We start from the raw sequence: 18,718 nt of genomic DNA on the forward strand, positions 1-18,718 counted from the left end.
AGGGTCAGTATGTCTTGTAAGTGTTTGGAAATCAAGTGTGTATTTGCCTTCAGATGAGTATTCATTGTGTTTAAATGTGTTGTTGTATCTGTGGTGGCGGTTATGACAGGCTGAGAAAGAACAGTGTGAACTGTAGCCTAATGGTCTTGGCAGTGGAGCTGCTCAACAGATGGACAAGTGCTGACTGGCTTGTTGTGATTTCTTCAGATATATTTTCACATGCGGGCCCAGACCTTTTGCAGTAATGTCTACTACATGCTTTTCAATGGAAGGGTCTCGTTCCTGATAGTGCCTGTGATTTGTGTTCACCTGCAGAAAGTGTCCCTGACTGTCAAGAATACTTGCAAAGTGGAACTATGGAGAGCCCTACTTCCCTAAACATTTAACGCAAAAGAAATTAATGAATTAAACACAAAAGAAAACGGTTTTAATTATTCTCTTTGTAAATCAAAATACGATTCAAGAAGCTTTTGGCAACGTACTTAAAAAAAACAAAAACAAAAACCCAAAAACTTTATTTCAGAGTCTCTTAACTAATTGCTTATTAGCCTGCATATTAGTATAAAACTAGCCATTTATTAGTATTACTTAAACGCATATTATTGCCTTATTCTACATCCCTAATCCTACCCAAAACCTATTAATAAGCTACAAATTAGGAATGTATTTAGGCATTAAGTATTAAGTTGTAGTTAATAGTAAATTAGTGTTCCCTATTCTAAAATGTTACTTTATTTTCAATGGAACGTAAAAATATCTGTGGAATTCTTATCTTTGCAATTACTATGAATAAAAGCTAAGAAGTAAAAGCTTCAAAACTTATGAAAAATAACAATAAAAATGGCCTATATGCCTCATGTGCTATATTCTTCTATAGTCTGGTAAAGTTAAGTAAGGAACAGACTGAATTTCTTATAGCCTTCAAAAAGCTGTTAACTTGAAAACTGTTACATTAACATGGTCTGTTCCACAAAAAAAAACATATTTAAAAGATTGAAAATATATGTCAATACGGACTACTTTCGTGCAGTTTTTGCATTCTTCTTGAAGCTTGAAAATGTCCATTTATGAGTTTATTTCTTCTGTTGAAAACAAAATAATATGCTTTGAAGAATTCTGGTAAGCGAACAATTGAAGGCAGCCAGTGAATTCAACAGTATAGAAAACGTACTATAGATGTCAATGGCTACCATAAACTGTTTGGCTGGGTATTGAGTTTGATACATTTTGTTCCTTTGTGCTTTTTTGTTTTGTTCCTTTGTGCAATGTCTCAGAAGATGAGAGTCTTTGAGTCTGTATAAATCTCAACAAGCTTTTTTTTTTTCAGACAGACCTAATGTGTGATGTTATTTTTTGTAAGCAGATTTTTATAAAATTGGTATAAAAAAAGTATTGTCCAAACTGTATTAGTATTGAAGTCGAGGTATTGGTATTGATATGAAACATTTTTTTTAACCATACCCACCCCTGTACTTTAAAATATATTATTCTGTGCTCAGCACTCACACAGGTTTGGAACAACTTGAACTCGGGTGAGTAAATGCAAAAGAATTTCTCTTTAACTGGTGACCTGTTTCTCTAAAAACATATCAGCTGTAAAGCGAGGTTTTAAATCACTCGTAAGTTTTTCAGGCACATTCAGGAACTCTCTGTCTATAACATGCTTCTACTGTATGCAGCTCCACAGAGAGGTTACCCTGAAGCACTGCTCGATGAACTGAGCTCATTTCTGAAACATTGACCAGTGCTCTTGGATAGACCGTGATTAGAACCAGTACTGTGTCCTGTCTGAGGGGGTAGGGGCTGAGGTGGGGTGGGGGGCGGGTTTTGTGAGGTTGTGGGGAGGCACGTGCTGTACTTGCTTTCCTTACTTGAGCCCTCCAGCGGGGACGGTGTGGCACTTCTTGTGCTCCAGGAGCTGCTCGGGTGTCTTCATGAACTTGTGGCAGACGTCGCACTCGAACATGCGCGTGATCAGGTGGATCTGTAGGTGCCGCTCGTACATGGGTCGAGTTTTACACACAAAGTTGCAGAAGACGCATTCGAAGCCTATGGATTGGGTCAGAAGGAGAGAAAAATGTCATTATCATCTCCATGTATGATGTTGTGTCAGCATGAGTTGGTTATAAGGAACTGGATTATCAAAAATTTGACATTTAGTCAGTGTTATAGCTCAGCGATTCTCTTTAGGTCTCTAAAGATAAACCAAGGGACTCGGAGACCCTTGCAATAATTTTTTTCATAGTAAAACTGTATAAAAAGTGTTCTTGAACTACAATTATTACATTATGCAATGGCTGTGAGAAAGTACATTTTTAGTTAACAAAAGGCTATATCTAGTTTGCCTTTTAAACACTGCTATCACTAAAAGTGTTTAAATGTTTTTGAAATATGTCTCTTATGTTCACCAAGGCTGTATTGAATTGATCATAAATACAGTAAAAATACAACATTATGAAATATTACAATTTAAAATAACTGTATTTATTGGAATATACAGTAAAATGTAATTTATTTATATAAAGCAAAGCTGAATGTTCAGCAATCATTACTCCAGTCTTCAGTGTCGCATTATCCTTCAGAAATTATTCTAATATACTAATTTTTTGCTCAATGTTGAAAACACATGTGCTCCTTAATATAATTCTGAAAACTACATTTTTTTCTGTGACTTTTTGATGAATAGAAAGTTAAAAAGAACAGAATTTATTTGAAATATTTATAATGAAACACTTTATGGTCACCTTTCGATTTAATACATCCTTGCTGAATAAAGATATCCATTTATTATTAAAAAAAAAAATCTTCCTGAATGTAAACTTAAAAAACGTAGTATATAAAAGCCTCACCTTTCTCTGCTTTTTCCTCTGTTCCTGGCCCTGAGCTTGATTGACTGCCTGCAGAAGAAGGCGGGGCCAAAAGGCTTTTTAGTTCTTCATTACCTTGGGCAACATCTCCACCTTCAGAGCTGTTGAGGGAGTCACTGAGGGCTGAGAGAGAGGAGGAAGTGCTCTTGGTCTCACTGAGAGGGCTTCTGGAATTGAGACCTGTGTGGGATAAAAAAAAAAAAAAAAAAGAAAGAAAGATATTATGGGTCACTTCCTGAAACTCTGTATTCGAATGACATGATGGTATCAAAGGCCCGGCTTTAGCTTAAGCCATTAGAGAATTAGGCGGGAGCATCTTTCAGCGCTCGAGGTTTGATAATGAATTCTGTAATGAGTAAAGCAAAAGGCAGAAAAATCCTCCAATTGATCGGAATCCACCCAGTGAGCCGGGCTGGAATATGTATGCCTAGAGCAGTGCGGCATTAAGCCTTAAAAGTCGGGAGGCGGGCTCTCTTCCCTAAGAGGCACTCTTGCGGGTTTAGCCTGACTTCTGTATCCAAGCAGCCAGAACACTCAAGCCTGCGCTCTTATTGATCTACGCTGTGCCTGAGAGCGGCAGGGGAGGGGGGCTGCCTAGGTCAGGGCCGCCACAGCTAAGATGGCGGGAGCATCTCAGGCCACGGCTCTCCCCTAGGGCTCTCAGAGCTCACGAAATGGCCGATACCAGCTCACACGCACGCTTCGCTCACATGTTAAGGCCGCCGTTCCTTTGAGCAAATGCATGCGGAATACAGAGTAGGTGGTCGTGTTTAATCTTTTGTCAGCTGCAATGACATCTTTGAATACAGATGCGCTGTGTGACACGTATGCGTTATGAAGAGCAGGACTTCATTTCCGTGCCTGAACTTGACGGCCTCTATAAGGCTACTGTACGTGGTAGACGAAATATCAGGATGAATTAACGTCCAGGTTTAGCCGAACACCTGCAGTGTAAAGCAAAGCCTGTGTGACGGAGAGAACAGCTGCCAGCCGGGCACCCCGGTGACAGCCACAACTCTCAACCACCTTCCCAAGCAGGAGACAAAGAAGTGTTGGCTGGTAGGCGCTGACCCGAGGTCAGCCAATCTGCAGCAATGGTTGTCTCTGGCAGGGCGCTAAATCGCAGTTGACAAACCAACTTGTTCTTTTGCTGTCACTCTCTGAGCTCACTGTCTTGCTGAAAGTGGACTCGAGCTCCTTGGCGTGAGGGTGAGTGTGGGAGACATGGCGGTGTTGGGCTACTTGGATGGTTAGTTGTGAGCGACTAGGGCTATCGATTTTTCAGCCTCCTTGGGTCTAATAACATCAGGCCTCGCAGTTAAATATAAACTCACACACCCACTCAAATGTGAACCCTCAGTCAGTTCCGTGACCGGCTAAAAATGAACCCCACGCACAACCTGAAGATTGAGGTGTTTGTCTATAATAACCCTGGTGAGTTTCTGTGTCAACAACATCCACCCAGTGATTCAGACCTTAACGGTGTAATTTCTGCATCACTAGTGCTACCAAACGGAACTAAAAAAATAACTACAGTTTTCAAACAATTGCCATTAGATTAAATTCATTTTTAAGACCCCTTTAGCATTTGGCGAGCATATCTGGATCTAAATTATACTTTACCTAGTTTCAGAGACTATTGGTATTTAGCAAGCAGGCTTTAGCTGCCTTCCACTGAATGGAGTTGGCAGTAAAACATGTTTTCTGAACACTTCTACCACTCTTTTACTTTACACCAAGTTCAGTGTTTGGTCAAACGTGTAGTTCTTCCTTAACTTCTTGTAAACAGATTTGAGAGTGTTTATTCTAAGAGCCCATAATCTTGTAAAACAGTGTAAATACAACTACAATAAAAATGTAATATATAATGCAATATAAAATGCTTCTTACACCAGTTAATGGGATAGTTCACCCAGAAATTTTAATTCTGTCATTACTCACCTTCATGTCATTCCAGACCCATGAGATCTTCATTTATATTCATAACACAAATAATAAAAAACTGCATGTTTCACGGCATTGGCGTGAATGTTGATGGAGACTGGCCCAGAATAGAAGAAATCATTGAATAAAGATGTCATTTTTGTTTTCTTTGTGGTTGAACCACTACTAAGTGACATGGACTATTTTAACAATTTCCTTACTACCTTTTTAGGCCTTGAACGTGTCAGTTGCATTGCTGTCTGTCAAAAAGCTCTGGGATTTCATCAAAAATATGTTAATTTGTGATACACAGATGGTCTTACAGGTTTGGAAAGACATGAGGGTGAGTGATTAATGACAGAATTAAAATTTTGAGTGAACTATGCCTTTAATTACATCTTTCTAATTATATTTGATTACACAATCTGTACACACTAATTACATTAATCTGTACACAACAACAAATAAATGAATAAAACAGTTCTTTTTTTTAATGAGTCAGTCATTATGGTTCACAAAACAGTCTGAAAGCTTTTTAGTTTTTAGTTCCAAGGTCTTTCATTTTAGGAAATCATGACTGTCTAGCATTTTTTTTAGTCTGGAGTCCTGCACTCTGATCTTAGCTAATTACAACTTCAGCAGAAGCAGTTTGAGTTTCAAAAGAAAAATGCAAATATTATGATGGACCTGCGCCAATGTTGACCAAGTGTTTAAAACAAGATCAGGAGGTATGTTAGGCACCCTTCTAAAAAGACCAGACTGGTTTACACTGGTCAGATGCTAGTCTAGCGTGTGATGCACCCGCAAGACTTAACCAGCATGGTCTTTCTGGAAAATCTGGTTGATCAAGATAGTAATGCTAATTTAACTAGCAAGCTCACACACCAGCATCCAAAACTCAAGATTTCAACAGGTAATGTTTAAAATGTGTAAAAATCTTACCTGTGTGCCCTGCACTGATGTGAGCTTTCATCTCGGCCTCGTCCACACCCACATACTCACAGGTGCTACAGCACAGCGAGAACATCCACTGCTCTTTGTCTACATGAAGAGACATATGACTGACAAACTGAGCATTAAACTCTGTCTGAAAGCCGCAGACGTGGCAGCTGTAGTAGTAGGGGCAGTTTTTGAGCTCTGGGCCTTCGTTGGTAACAGCGGTAACAATCTGCTCGGCATCTGTGTTCACCAGTTTGACCGAGTGGATGGTGAGGTGCTGGTTGAGGTTGGCTCGGCACTTAGCCGCGTATGGACATAAATGACACTTATACTTCCTCTCTTCTGCAGGGACAAACAAAAGAGCATTTAGAAAGCAAACAAACAGCATACACTCCTTATAAGGTGTCCTGTCTCTTCTTGGCTATTCTGAGATCACAAGATCTCTACTCTCTGGGCTCACTATTCCCACAGGACTTTATTTTTATTTATTTAGTCCTTTTGAATGGACTGTGATCAGACGGCTCACTGATGGTCCTCAGGGACCTGCGGGATGCGACTGTTCAAGGATCAGGCGAGGCTGGTCATGGTTGTGCTGTGCTCCAGGGGAGCTTAGTGCTTGGGGAGGCTTCTTTACAGCTTAGTAATTACTTAGGTACTTTTCCCACCAGGACTAATCAGTAGCCTAATCTCTTTAAAGGAAGGGTAATCTAGTCCAGTGAACCTTATTTACTTACTTACACACAAATATAACATGCAACAAAGCTTGTTTTTTCTAACTTTTGTTGTGAACCAGCAGATATCCTTAACCTGGTCAACTGGTAAAAGCTGTCATCCAGGTAATTTAACATTGTAGTTGTGATTATGGCTGCATGTTTAAAGGTCGGGACACACTAAGTCACTAAGTTTTTTATATTCATACATTTTTTTTTTTATTCATTTTGCCATTAATCACTTACACCAATGTGTTTGGACGAACTGTGCCAGCTGCAACACAGGTATACATTTTTTACATAGATTTAAACATAAACACAACTTCCTTGTGTTGCAGCTGACACAGAAAAGTGTACTCAAGTCGTTATTTTGATTTCTTAGCATACAAAAAGTATTCCTGTCGCTTCAAAACATTCAGACTGAACCACTAATGGCAGATGGACTATTTTGACGATGTATTTGTGATTAATGCATATTTGGGGTAGAGTAACTCTTTAAAAGTAAAAGCAAAAAAAAAGACAAATGAAAGTCTGTTCTTATGATATGGTAAGATGGTAAGCAAAAGCTGTTTTGTTTACATTTCTTATAGCTGCTTCTTCCTTATTTCTTCTTTTGATTAACAAATATGTGCTATTCATAGCTGCTGATAAAAGGGGCTTTCGCACAGCGTAGTTCTAGAAACTCAGTTCGAAGAACTAGCCAGCGTGGTGGTTACTAGAGAACCAATATTTATTCGCAACATATTTATTTGCTGCACATTAAACCTTTGAATGGAGACTGCTGCAATTTGAGCTATTTTTGTTGTGCGTAGTAGGTTTTGTGATAACTGAGATGGCATGTCAATGTACAATTTACATGATTGAACATAAAAATTTCAATAAATCTTCTATGACAACTTGCAGTGTTTACATACAATCAAGGCTGAGAAAAGAACACAATGCTGCAGACAACAGGTAGCTAAATGCCACGATACCTGTCTTCCATGTTCGCTGTGTATTAGTATAAGTATTTGTACATGGCTTTTTAAAAAATTCCATGTAGTCTGTGTTTTGTATGCATTTGGCCAGTCAGCATGCTGTAACATTACAATGCCACTTCGTGTTGCATTTTTATCGGCTGGTCAGTAAACGTTGGTCGTATCAGCAAGCACACTGTGTGATGATCATGTTGAATTTCTGGCACTATCAGAAAATGATTGCAGGCTATCTTTGGTCGCAAGGCAGTGACAATGTCTTTGAACCTCTCTCACTGCATGATATGGGACCACCGTTTAGAAGCCATGATCACAGAAATCACCACGGTTGTTACACAAGGAAAATCTTCCGTCAGACACAGCTGAAAATCGTGCATTGTGTAGAAGGCTTTAGACAGTTCCTCTGAAGCAGAACACATGTGTTAGTTTGGAGTCAGCTGTAAAAAGTGGTGCGTTGAAGCACCACAACGTTGTCTGCTTTCTTCACCAATAGTTCTTTAAAGTTGGCTTGATGTGTCCCGGCCTTAAATGTGATACTATAAGTCACTGGATGAAAACGCCACCTTACACCGACATAGACGCTTAGAAGGTGGATCAGGAAAAATGTAGCTGGTATAGCTGGTTAACCGGCCAAGTCAAACCGGTTGAATGTTGTTTGAGAGCATGTATTCTCACCTGTGTGTAGAGAGAGATGTCTGGAGAGAGTCTGTTGGCGACCAAACACTTTGCCACAAACGGGGCAGGGAAAGAGCTGTTCGTTGAGTCTCCATTGGGCGAGTCCATTTCCTGGCTCACTACTCACCTTCTCTGGATCTGGAAACATTCAAAAATAATAATCAGTTTTGGGAAGTTTACTTCGGAAATGTAATAGTTTCCCTATTAAAAATGTAAAATGTAGTGTAACTTTAGGTCACAATTACTTGTAGTGTAACAATTACTTCATTATAGTAATGTAACTTATTATATTTGATTACATTTTGATTACTTTTGCACATTTCTATCATTTCTAATCATTTTGAAACATTTAAATTAGGCTGGGTTGACCTTACAGTAGCACTCAAGATTATTATTTCAAGTATTTATTATATTATTATTATTAAATATTTGAACACAAAGATTCCATGAAAAAGCAGTTGCTAGCAAGCGGCAGTTTATCGTCAATTGTTATCGGGAAATAGCATATACACCTTGGAATGTCATGACTGACCAATCAAACCATCTAATCATTTAATTTAAAGAACAGCCACTACAAAATCAGGCTTAACACTTCTTATTTTCTTTGAGATAATTCTGAGATTAAATACAGATTTAAAAATATAACAAGAAATAGTTCAATAGCTATTATACTGGTTTTGAAATCAAAATCTTGCATAGTTATGACAAAAAACACTGGCATCTAACAATGCCATGAAAAATGCAATTATTTTAAAATGCCAATGCAAATGCCATTAACCAAAATAGGAACTAAAACAGTTATCGAATAAGCATGTGTTCTAAACAAAATGGGGTCTCATTTTGTGTGTGTGTGAAAATTCAGATGTAACCCACTTTGTAATCATTAATATTTTCAAAAGTAACTGTAATTTTCTTTTTTTGTAATTTTGTAATTAAATTATGTAATTACGTTACATGCAACTAGTTACTACAAAACACTGATAATAATAATAATTATCATCAGATATTATACAATAGTTGGTTCTGGTTCTCTAAACTAGTCCAAAAGCACTGGAATGTTTCATTCTTTGTATGGCTCTGCTTGTCTGCGTTCCCAGAGTTTCAGACCTCTTCTTAAGTGATTAACATTTTGTCTCATTCCAGTTTGAAATCTTGAGATATTACAGCAAAAAAATCTTTTTGCGATTGATCTAGCCATCTTTGAGACCACAATACACATGCTGTACGAGAACATTTAGTTCCTTGGATGAATTTGTCTGAATTCTTGACATATCGCACTTATGTGAGACATGAGGACTAATAATTGCAGGTACAACAGGGAAACCAAGAGACGCGGAGGTTGGCAAGAGGTCAGTGTGTGTTCTGTCACTGTGCTGGATAATATGTTGATGAGTCTATACATCCAGATCAGGGAGCCAACAAGGTGTTTTTTTTTTTTCATCTTGACATTGGACTGTGTGCTTCTTTTTCACCTTTCATTAGAAGAGCGAGAGAGGAGGGGTAAGAGAGTAAGAGAGAGAGACAGCATGCCACACAAGTGGAGGAGACCGGCTGAATTAACCTTCTGATGAAGGTGGTTGGCTCGGCGTCAAATTAAAATGCAGCGCCACGCCTTTTCTCTCTCCGGAAGGAGGCAGAGAGAGATAAATAAATGAATAGATAAATAAATATATAAACCAAAAAGAAATTCCGTCATCGTGCAACACAGCCCCTTCAAATAGATGTCTGGTGCAATATGAACGCCTGGCCGTAATTCTGTACAAAACAAGAGGCAGAGAGGTTGCCAAATGTTAAGCAGTGTTTTTTTTTAAATAACAGAAATATGTATACTTATTTTTAAAAAAAGCCTGCGGTTTACAACTGAAAGGGTCTTTAATCATGTCAAGGGATTCAGAGATGCATGTTTTGGGTTTGTAGGTCGTATCAATGACTTGAGTTTTTTTTTTCTTATGCATGTGCCGCAGCATTCTGATCCGTTCAATAAACATTCAAGGGGCTTTTTGGATATGCAGCGGGTGTGTGCCCGTCCCTTTGGACTTGTGGTTTGCTCATAAATAGGCACATTTTTTACAAATGCTGTCATAAGCAATGCAGCCTCAGGATTGATGGGGGCATGGCAGGGAAAAGGGGGGCAAGTGGTTAGGGAGAAACAGTATTTTTTTGGCATATCTGAGAGGATTTAATGGTGGCAATTAAAGAGCAGATGCACTGGCCTTGGACGCAAGACCTGAAGGACATTTTCATGGGGCTGCTCGTATCTTCTGCCAGAGACCGAACCCAAAGTCCTGACGGGAATAGTGTCTCAAAGTGGCCCAACGGGAGGGGTTGTCCGACTTGTCAGCACGCTTCCTCAAGAAGTCACAGGGAATTATGCTAAAATGCCCCTTTACTCCTCACAATGATCTTGAATGAAAGACACTTCTGAGTTAAATATATACGTCTACAGGGCAATCTAATGTCAGGGTGTCAATTTCATTGTTATCATGCACAAGGATGCCAAGGTTTTTATTGGTCCTGAAGCTGCCGTTAAAACTAATGTAAGCCATCTATCCTGTGGTAAGTTCTGAAATCCATCATTATTTTAAAAGACATAAGGATAAGTGATGTCTTGCTTGCCTGCTTGATTTTACTGCTGATGTATTACTTGCTAAAGAAAAAAACGAGGCACATTACTTCGGTTTTTAAGCCAATGGGGAAAAAGTAGGGAAATTATGACCCAGAAGAAACTTTTATTGCTCAGACGCTTCTCTTTTTTAGAGTTCTCGGTTACGTTTTAAGTAAGAAACGACGTTTTCTTTCTTTTAAAATGTTCATTAGCCGAAATAAAAACAGACACAAATAAGACATTTGTTGATGTACAGTAAAACGTTTACACTAGAAATGATATTAATTTGGCCTTGAAGTCGCATGAGAAATATTTCAGAAAAAAAGATGATGATGAAGATGTGTAGCTACTGCTGTCACACAAAATCATGTCAGAGATGACAGGTGAAAGCGAGACAATAACTGAGCAACTGAAAAAATACAAAAATGAGCTTGCCAGTGTGGGAGTTTTTTGAAATTCCATAAAAAAAGCAAGATATTAGACACCCCAGTTCTTGTGTGTTTTTGTACAGTTTGATTAAAAACTCTCTCTACCTTCCTATACTGGGTTCATTTGATAAATTTGACAAATGTTAAAGATCAGTTTGACTGATAACTTTTAGTTTCTATAGATATCACAATAGTCTCTTAACCATGACAATCATGTAGTGGGAATCTGATATCGTCATCGCTCATATTAAGGGAAATTTCATATTAAACAAACAAAAAAAACAACAAACTGCCATTATTAACTCACCCTTCAGGTATTAACGAATGATGTGAGGGTGAGTAAATTACTCCAGCTTTTTAATTTCTCCATAAACTATTGTTTAATCCCCAAGCAAGATCTCCTTATACCACTAACACCTTTAGCACCTGTTGATATCAAACATAATATTATTGGATGATGTTTTGACCATATTTGAATCTTAAAGACTCAACTTGATTAGTAGTGCCACACTACCAGCATGAATTAGCATCGCTAAACTGCATAATTAAACAAGGGTGCCATGTGTGTGCCGTCTCCCAGCCGTCCCCCGCGCTGACCTGCACTGCATAAGAGCTTTAATTAAAACTACAGTGGGTGTTTTGCCCTCTGCTTCAATCTATGAGCGAGTTTAGAAAAGGCAACACAATCAGACACAGGGCCCTGAATCAGCCTCGTCACCCCGGGGCCCACGGTTCCACTGAGTCACAGCGCTCATACGAACCTGTGCGTCTGACTCACGTCCCACCAAGCGGCAGTGCGGCGTGATGTGGTGCTGACAGCTCTGGTGTGACACAGAGCCTGGGGACTGCCAGGGAAAAGATGGCACCTTCCCACAATGCCTCAGTGGGGGGACATGAGCGAACGAATGCCTGTGCAATGCTTATGACTCTCACCTAATACCTTTATTTTCTTGTCGTTGATGGAAAAAGGCTCTGTGTGTGTGTGTGTGTGTGTAGTTATATTACAATAACAAATATAATAAATTGTAGTTTATTTTGAAAGGTTTTTTTGTCCATACATTAAATGTGCTGATGTTTATTAAAAAAACAACTTAAAAAAGCTTATTTTATATTCCAGGTGAATTAATGATAATAACATTTTTATTTTTGGGTAAACTACCTAGTCCCTTGTTCATTCGGCTGAATACAGGTTAACAATGCTAAATTTGAGGTCAAAATATACAGAGTTCATGACTCTGCAATGTAAAATAAGACATTGAAGCTTAATTGAGACACTAGAGCATCTACATCAATGCCTTGAAGTGGTTAATGGTTTAATTAGTGTTATTAGAGAGAGAAGAGACAGCCTCCGCAGTGATGCTGAAGATGACTCGGGGCAAGAGGCAAGGATAGAAGAGGAGTGTTACAAACACACACACACACCGAACAAAGGATGACACAGACCCAATGAACCTAAGTTTATTCATTACGTTACAAATATAAAAAGGAGATGTAAAAGTGACAATGCCATTCATCTGCTGCCATACAGACACACACAAACAAACAAACACTGATTCGGTTTATCTTTTTGGCATAAATACAGAACTATTTTAAATCAATTCATTATTTTTCAACCACTGATTGTGCTGTTAAAAATATAAAATTAGAGCTCTTTGTATTAACTAAGGAGTGGGAGTCACTACCCACACCGGGTCAGAAGATGTTAGACACTTAGCAAAGAAATGCCAAAAAAAACATGGAGTAAGAAAAGAATTTGAAAGAGAGAGAGAGAGAGAGAGATGAAAAAGGTAGACAAGGGTCACGGCCGCTCTTATGTGATTTGTGTACGTCCGCTTTGTGTCTGCGCATGAGAACGAACGCATGTCTGAGTGTGTAGTGAATTAACTTTCACGCACCCTGGACACGAAAAACCCAATCATTTTTTCATTAACTGGTGTAGGGAATCAGGCCAGGCGAGCGCAAACTAATTACCCTTTGCCAGAGGGGCCAGTAGAGGGAGGCAGGGAGTGCCAGCTGCCCAGTGCAGCGGTCTCAAAGCTGGGTGGGAGCACGGGGGGCCTCTGTAGCCTCGCATTAGATGAGAGGGCCGACTTGTATGCATAGATCTATGCAGATGTGAGCAGGGTCCAAAATGAACACCAAAGCCGCATTAAAAATAATTTGTAGCATCGAAAGGAACATTAAGTAGAGCCTGCAATCTGACGATGAGCGATGTGAGTGACATACAAGTATCTACTAAACGCGAAAGTTGCGATTCCTCCAGAAATCCGCTGCACCATATGCTGTACGTGGACCGTTCCTCGCGTTAAAGCCCTTAAAACGCGTACCAAGATATGCGCTATTTGTCATTTAATATGCATGGGAAAGGCTGAAATAATCCCACTCTCATAGAGACAGAATTTTATATATACTTTTGTCAACAGAGAAAAATATATTTATGAGCAGGTATGTCATAAAAGCAATTTGTGAGCAAGTATAGGGTCCTGGTTGGTGCGGAGGGGGCGGTCTTACCTTGCTGGGCAACCCTGCTTGAAGATCCGGCTTCAGCTGGGGAAGAGCTCTTAGAGCGAGTGCTGAAAGGTGATTGTCTAAAGCGGTCGTCTAGGAAAGGGCTGGAAAATCACAAGCTACCATTAGATTCAATAAACGTGATTCGCTACATTCTGGCAGCATAATAGGTGCACAACAGCAAACCTACCTGTGTATGCCGAATGATGAATTGTCTTTGTTTTCGTTAGCTTTACTTACTTTTTCTGAAAAAGAAAAACAATAATGGAGTTAAAAATAGGATTGTTTTTGTGTTGTACTTTCAAAAATCATATTCCGCCAGTAGGTGTAAATAAGGCAATTATTTGTTAGAACTATTCATTTATAAAGCTGACCATTAATCCATCCCTGATAAAAAGACAATCATAGCTGGCCTCCAGCATATATTGTGTTTTGCACGCTGTTAGATTAGAATGCTGTTTCGCTGGTAATGCAAAATACGTTTTTTTGCTAAACTGTAATAAACTTATTTTCCCCCTTTAAAATTAATTGGTCAAACGCAATAATTTCGGGTAATTCTGCTATATGCAAGATCCAGTTTTACCAAAATTGCTATCAAATATTTTTTTTTTTTAAATTTGTCAAACTCAGCGTTTTCTGGTAATTCTGCTCAATGCAAGATTCAGTTTTAGCAAAATTTCTTTTTTTTAACTCAATGATTTTTGATAAATCTCCTAAATGCAAGATCCAAAATTGCTATAAAATTGTTAATTTTATGATTGGGCTTTTCCACCATCTAGACCAGCTTGAACCAGCCAGAATGGAGTGAATGGAATTCTTGTTTTCCAGTAAAAATCTAAACACAAAATTGAGTAAATATATTCAGAAAATAGTTTGAATATTTGAAATATCTTGTCAATTTATTTATTTTCTTGTTTTAAGCAAAAATCTTGCTCGGCTATGCATTTGAATACACATCAGTGTTTAATCAACTCAAGATAAATTATCTTAAAAATATATTACGCGATTCTACATTAGATATTTCTACCAGAGAAACAACATAAAAACAAGAAATAAGAAGTAATTGTGTCATGAATGCTGGTTTCAGACGGTCTTTTCAGCAGGGATTGCAGTGGTTAGATTGTTTTAACCATGTTTTGCCAAACTGCTTTTAATATCTCGAAAAAACAGAGGGCAAAAGAGAACAGTGTCTCATGTCTGTCTGTCTATCTGCCTGTCTTTCTCTCTTCTGGTGGTCTGGTAATGACCTTGCTCCCTGGGTGGCACTTCCTAAGCCCCCTCTCCCTGACACCCTCTCGGTCACACAGCTCACAGAGGATGGAAGGGCTCTCTGCGTTGCCATGACGATGCTGCACAGGAGCAAGAGGGAGAGAGAGAGAGAGAGAGAGAGAGAGAGAGAGAGAGAGAGACAAGGGAAGTGTGTGCAACCGAGTGTGCTTGAGCCAGAATGTTTGAGAACAATCTGAGGGAGTCGAGGGTTGAGGGGTTATACATACACACTGTGCAGCTACACACCACTCCCATGGGGTAGGGGGGGGAGGTGGGAGGGTGCGAATGGCGTGCGTGTGAGGTTCGTGTATAGATATATATATGTGTGAGTGGGGGGAGGCTTTTTGTGATCGGCTTCCGAGGTGCTAGATGGCATTTAAAGAGAGCCGTAGCTGGCAGCGAGGAGCGCTGGGGGCAGGTTTGTCTCTGCTAATCCTCAGAACGCTCTTGGAAGAAAAGCTCAATCCTGCCATCATTTAACACCACAAATATCCCTCCACTCTCTAGTGTGTCAGTACAGCAATCAGAGAAAACGATGAAGAAGAAAACCTGAAAACTGTCGCTGCGGAGAGCTTTTGTTATAACAGACAGTCCGCCCCTTTGTTTCTTCTGTCATAGAGACTTACCAGACAATTTAAAAAGCAGCTCAGAGGCCATTTTGACTGATATGTCCTGGGAGAAGAGGTCATTTTGGGGGCGGGGCAAAGGATCTGGGAGGTTGACCATTGGTTCCTTCTTCTCACATCCCCCTGAAGTGCTGAAGCCCAGTAGACGAGAGGAGGGAGGGGCCAATTCTAGGGGCGGGTCCACTTCCATAGGCTCCGCCTTCACTATGACATTCTGGTGGCAAGCTTCTTTGTTATTCTCTGCAAATGCAAATGAAAGTGAATGTTAATCCGTTTGCAAACGACCATTACAACACTGATTCTAATTAGCACTGCATGTTAAGGATAGAGGTTTCAACAAACTCCTAAAACTGAGTGTTAAACGTCCACTACGTTCAAAGATTTTATAAAAGATTTTATATATTTTTGCAAAAGTGGCCATTGCCATGAGGATATTTGGTAATGGCCTCAGTTGTTTGAAAACGTCTGACTCAAGACTAGAGCAGTGTCATTTGCGATGTTATAGTCAGATGTGGCAGTCCCGAGGCGAAACTGTGCATAAGATGCCTCTGGACGATCCTCGGAAAAAGTTACTGCTCTGAATGAGAGCGAGAAAATGGCACAGTCTCATGAAATTGCTGCAGATCATCGACAGGTGATACTTAATTTATTTTGAAAGTAATTCAGAATGTAATCCTTTTTTACAGAAATAAATATAAATGTCATCATGTCTTTGCTATGAAATGGTCACCTTTTGCAATTCATACATCCACTTTTTAGTGTAGCCTACTGATTATGCTTCTCTAAGCATTTTTACCGAGCCTGGAAGTGAATGACCTCAAATCATATGGTACATGGAGAAGTGGTTTAATTACCACAGATGCACAGCAATAAGCTACCATATAAATTATTCGATTATTGGTACCATTTGATAATTAAATTAAATGAGAAAATGTTTATGATTTCTTTTTAAAATATATTTATAACTGTTATTTATTTCTGTGATGCAAAGCGGAATTTTCAGCAGCCATCAATCCAGTTTTCAGTGTCGCACGATCCTTCAAAAATCAGTCTAATATGTTTATTTGCTGCTCTAGGAGCATTGCTTGCTGTTAAAAACAGTTCGGGGGCTTAACATTTTGTGAAAACATAAGTCATTTATGCTTTTTAAGAATCCTGATAAATTTAAAGGTACAGCATTTATTTGAGGTATAATTAAAAATAAAAAAGTATTTACTGTCAGGTTTTATCAATTTAATGCATTGTTAACAAATAAAGAACACTCATTACATTTCATTTTGCAGTCATAGAATGGCAAATCACAAAATTATGTTTTACATACTGTTGTTATGTTTAAATGTATTAGTAATGTATTGGTTATTGACCATAACACAAAAAAACACAGGCAGCAGAATAGCTCAAATAGAGAATGCTTTCTGGAATTGGGCTAGTGAACGTCACCCACATTTCCTGTATTGTGCAAAACCAAAAAGCAAGATTTTGTACCCATAAGCCCCCTGGCCAAAAGACGCACAGACGTCAAGTCAATGTCATGTGCAGCATTTTTAAATTTGAGCCTGGTTGTTCACTTTGTGACTCATGACGAGTTTTAAACTGTCACAGAGACAAGGGCATCATTGAGATAAGGCTGTTACCAAAAACGGTTAAAGCTGAAGCAGATGTCTATAATTTGGCTTTTAAAAAAAGGGGTTTGAAATCTGGTCAAAATGACTCAGAATGTTTTTTTCTTACTCACTGCTCTAGGCTAAGCCAAAGTCAAAAAGAAAGAGTAGAAAAAACCCAAAGACCTCCTCCAATGCAATCAATTCCTTGTCCACCTTTAAAAAAAAAAAAAAACGTAAACCTGGAGATTTGTGCCAGTCGAACAAATACCAAACTTTAGCATAGATTAAACCAGACACCTGGTGAGTTTGTGTTTTGTTTTTGTACATTTGCAGTCATAAAGATCTATGTATGAAACAGAACACAACAGTGAGTTTTGGATTTGACAGTGCATTTACAAACTTCTAACGGTTTCAAGAGCTTTCTCTGGTCAGCCTAAAAAACATGCAAGCTCCGCGACAAGACAAAAAACACAGACAGTCGGTGAGCTCATAGGAACGCCAGAGTTCTTTTAATGAAAACCAGCTCTTGTAAACTCGCTCAGCCTTTCTGGTTTAGAAAAACAAAGAGGTCTGCTCTCTACGTTTAGACTGGAGAAAAAAAAGGAGGGTAGGAAAACGTTTAGCCTGTTGGTCTTATCAGATCAGACGTCTGACAGTATGTACAGCTGAGCGGTAGATGGCATATGCTTCTCATGGGCGACCATGCTCGATCAGCCAGGGGGGGGGGGCAGAGGGGCGTAATCATATGAGTTTAGTCTGGCCGGAGACGAGGGAGCAGGAGATTGTGGGTAGGCCGGGTGACCTCCACCCCTCCCGTTAACAGCGAGCGTTATTGGGCAGGGTCTGTTGGAGTGTTGTTGTCTGGCTCTGACCTAGATTGTGTGTGAGTACAGTGTATGTTTACAGTGTCTGAGTGTGTGCGAGCGTGTGGGGGGGGTCAGTAGTGTGCCCAGGTGTCAGGAGCTGGAGGAGGCAATGGCACACGGGGACACTGACAACCACTAGCCCGTTAATCCCTTAATAAAGTGCCTGGAGCCAGATTGAGGGCCGGGGTCATTTAGGGGACACGCAGTCTCCCAACACACACATACACACACAGAGCAATGCACTCTCGCCTTGGGTTCAGTGACGTCAGTGACTGCTTCCAAATGCAGTCGTACACGTGCATGTAAAAGAGAAATAATGTAGAGCGGGTCGCTACGTGGAAGGGAGCGCAACCCTAATCAGAAGTGTTTTGAAAGCATCTAAAATAGCCAGTGTGTTAGATATGTAAATTATCATGAGTAAATAAATGTGCAAATACAGAAAGGAAAATACAAACAAACACACGCGCACGCACTGAAAGCGCAGGGAGGTTAAACCGAGGTTGACCAGTGGCAACTATCTGTTTAGCCATCTGGTCTATCAAAGATCCCTATCTGTTAAACCTCTCACGAGCTCTGAGAGTTCTATACAAGTGCAGATTTAAGGAAAAAAACAAATAGAAAACACAGGCACACCGAAGCTACGAACATGTCACGCTTTGGTGCTCATGTGGGAAATGAAGGTTTGAATTCAACCAGCAACATTTTCTGGTTTCTTACCAGAACA

General features: G+C 39.5%; 1 protein-coding gene across 7 annotated transcripts in view; it reads right to left on the reverse strand.

Annotated features, from left to right (window-relative positions):
- Window positions 1–18,718, reverse strand: part of znf827 (zinc finger protein 827) — a 68,959-nt gene that overhangs the window by 6,575 nt on the left and 43,666 nt on the right. For 6 of the 7 annotated variants that reach the window (XM_043235553.1, XM_043235539.1, XM_043235547.1 and 3 more), the window contains exons 6-12: window positions 15,525–15,764; window positions 13,820–13,874; window positions 13,633–13,733; window positions 8,089–8,226; window positions 5,733–6,071; window positions 2,850–3,047; window positions 1,872–2,049 (exon numbers count right to left, since the gene is read on the reverse strand). In XM_043235553.1, the coding sequence (XP_043091488.1) occupies window positions 1,872–2,049; window positions 2,850–3,047; window positions 5,733–6,071; window positions 8,089–8,226; window positions 13,633–13,733; window positions 13,820–13,874; window positions 15,525–15,764 (1,249 nt within the window). Of the gene's footprint in view, window positions 1–1,862; window positions 2,050–2,849; window positions 3,048–5,732; window positions 6,072–8,088; window positions 8,227–13,632; window positions 13,734–13,819; window positions 13,875–15,524; window positions 15,765–18,718 lie in introns of all 7 variants that reach the window. The other variant, XR_006250498.1, reaches the window with a different exon arrangement.

Source organism: Puntigrus tetrazona, chromosome 1 (genome assembly GCF_018831695.1).
Source record: "Puntigrus tetrazona isolate hp1 chromosome 1, ASM1883169v1, whole genome shotgun sequence".
In the NCBI taxonomy this organism is placed as follows: Eukaryota; Metazoa; Chordata; class Actinopteri; order Cypriniformes; family Cyprinidae; genus Puntigrus; species Puntigrus tetrazona.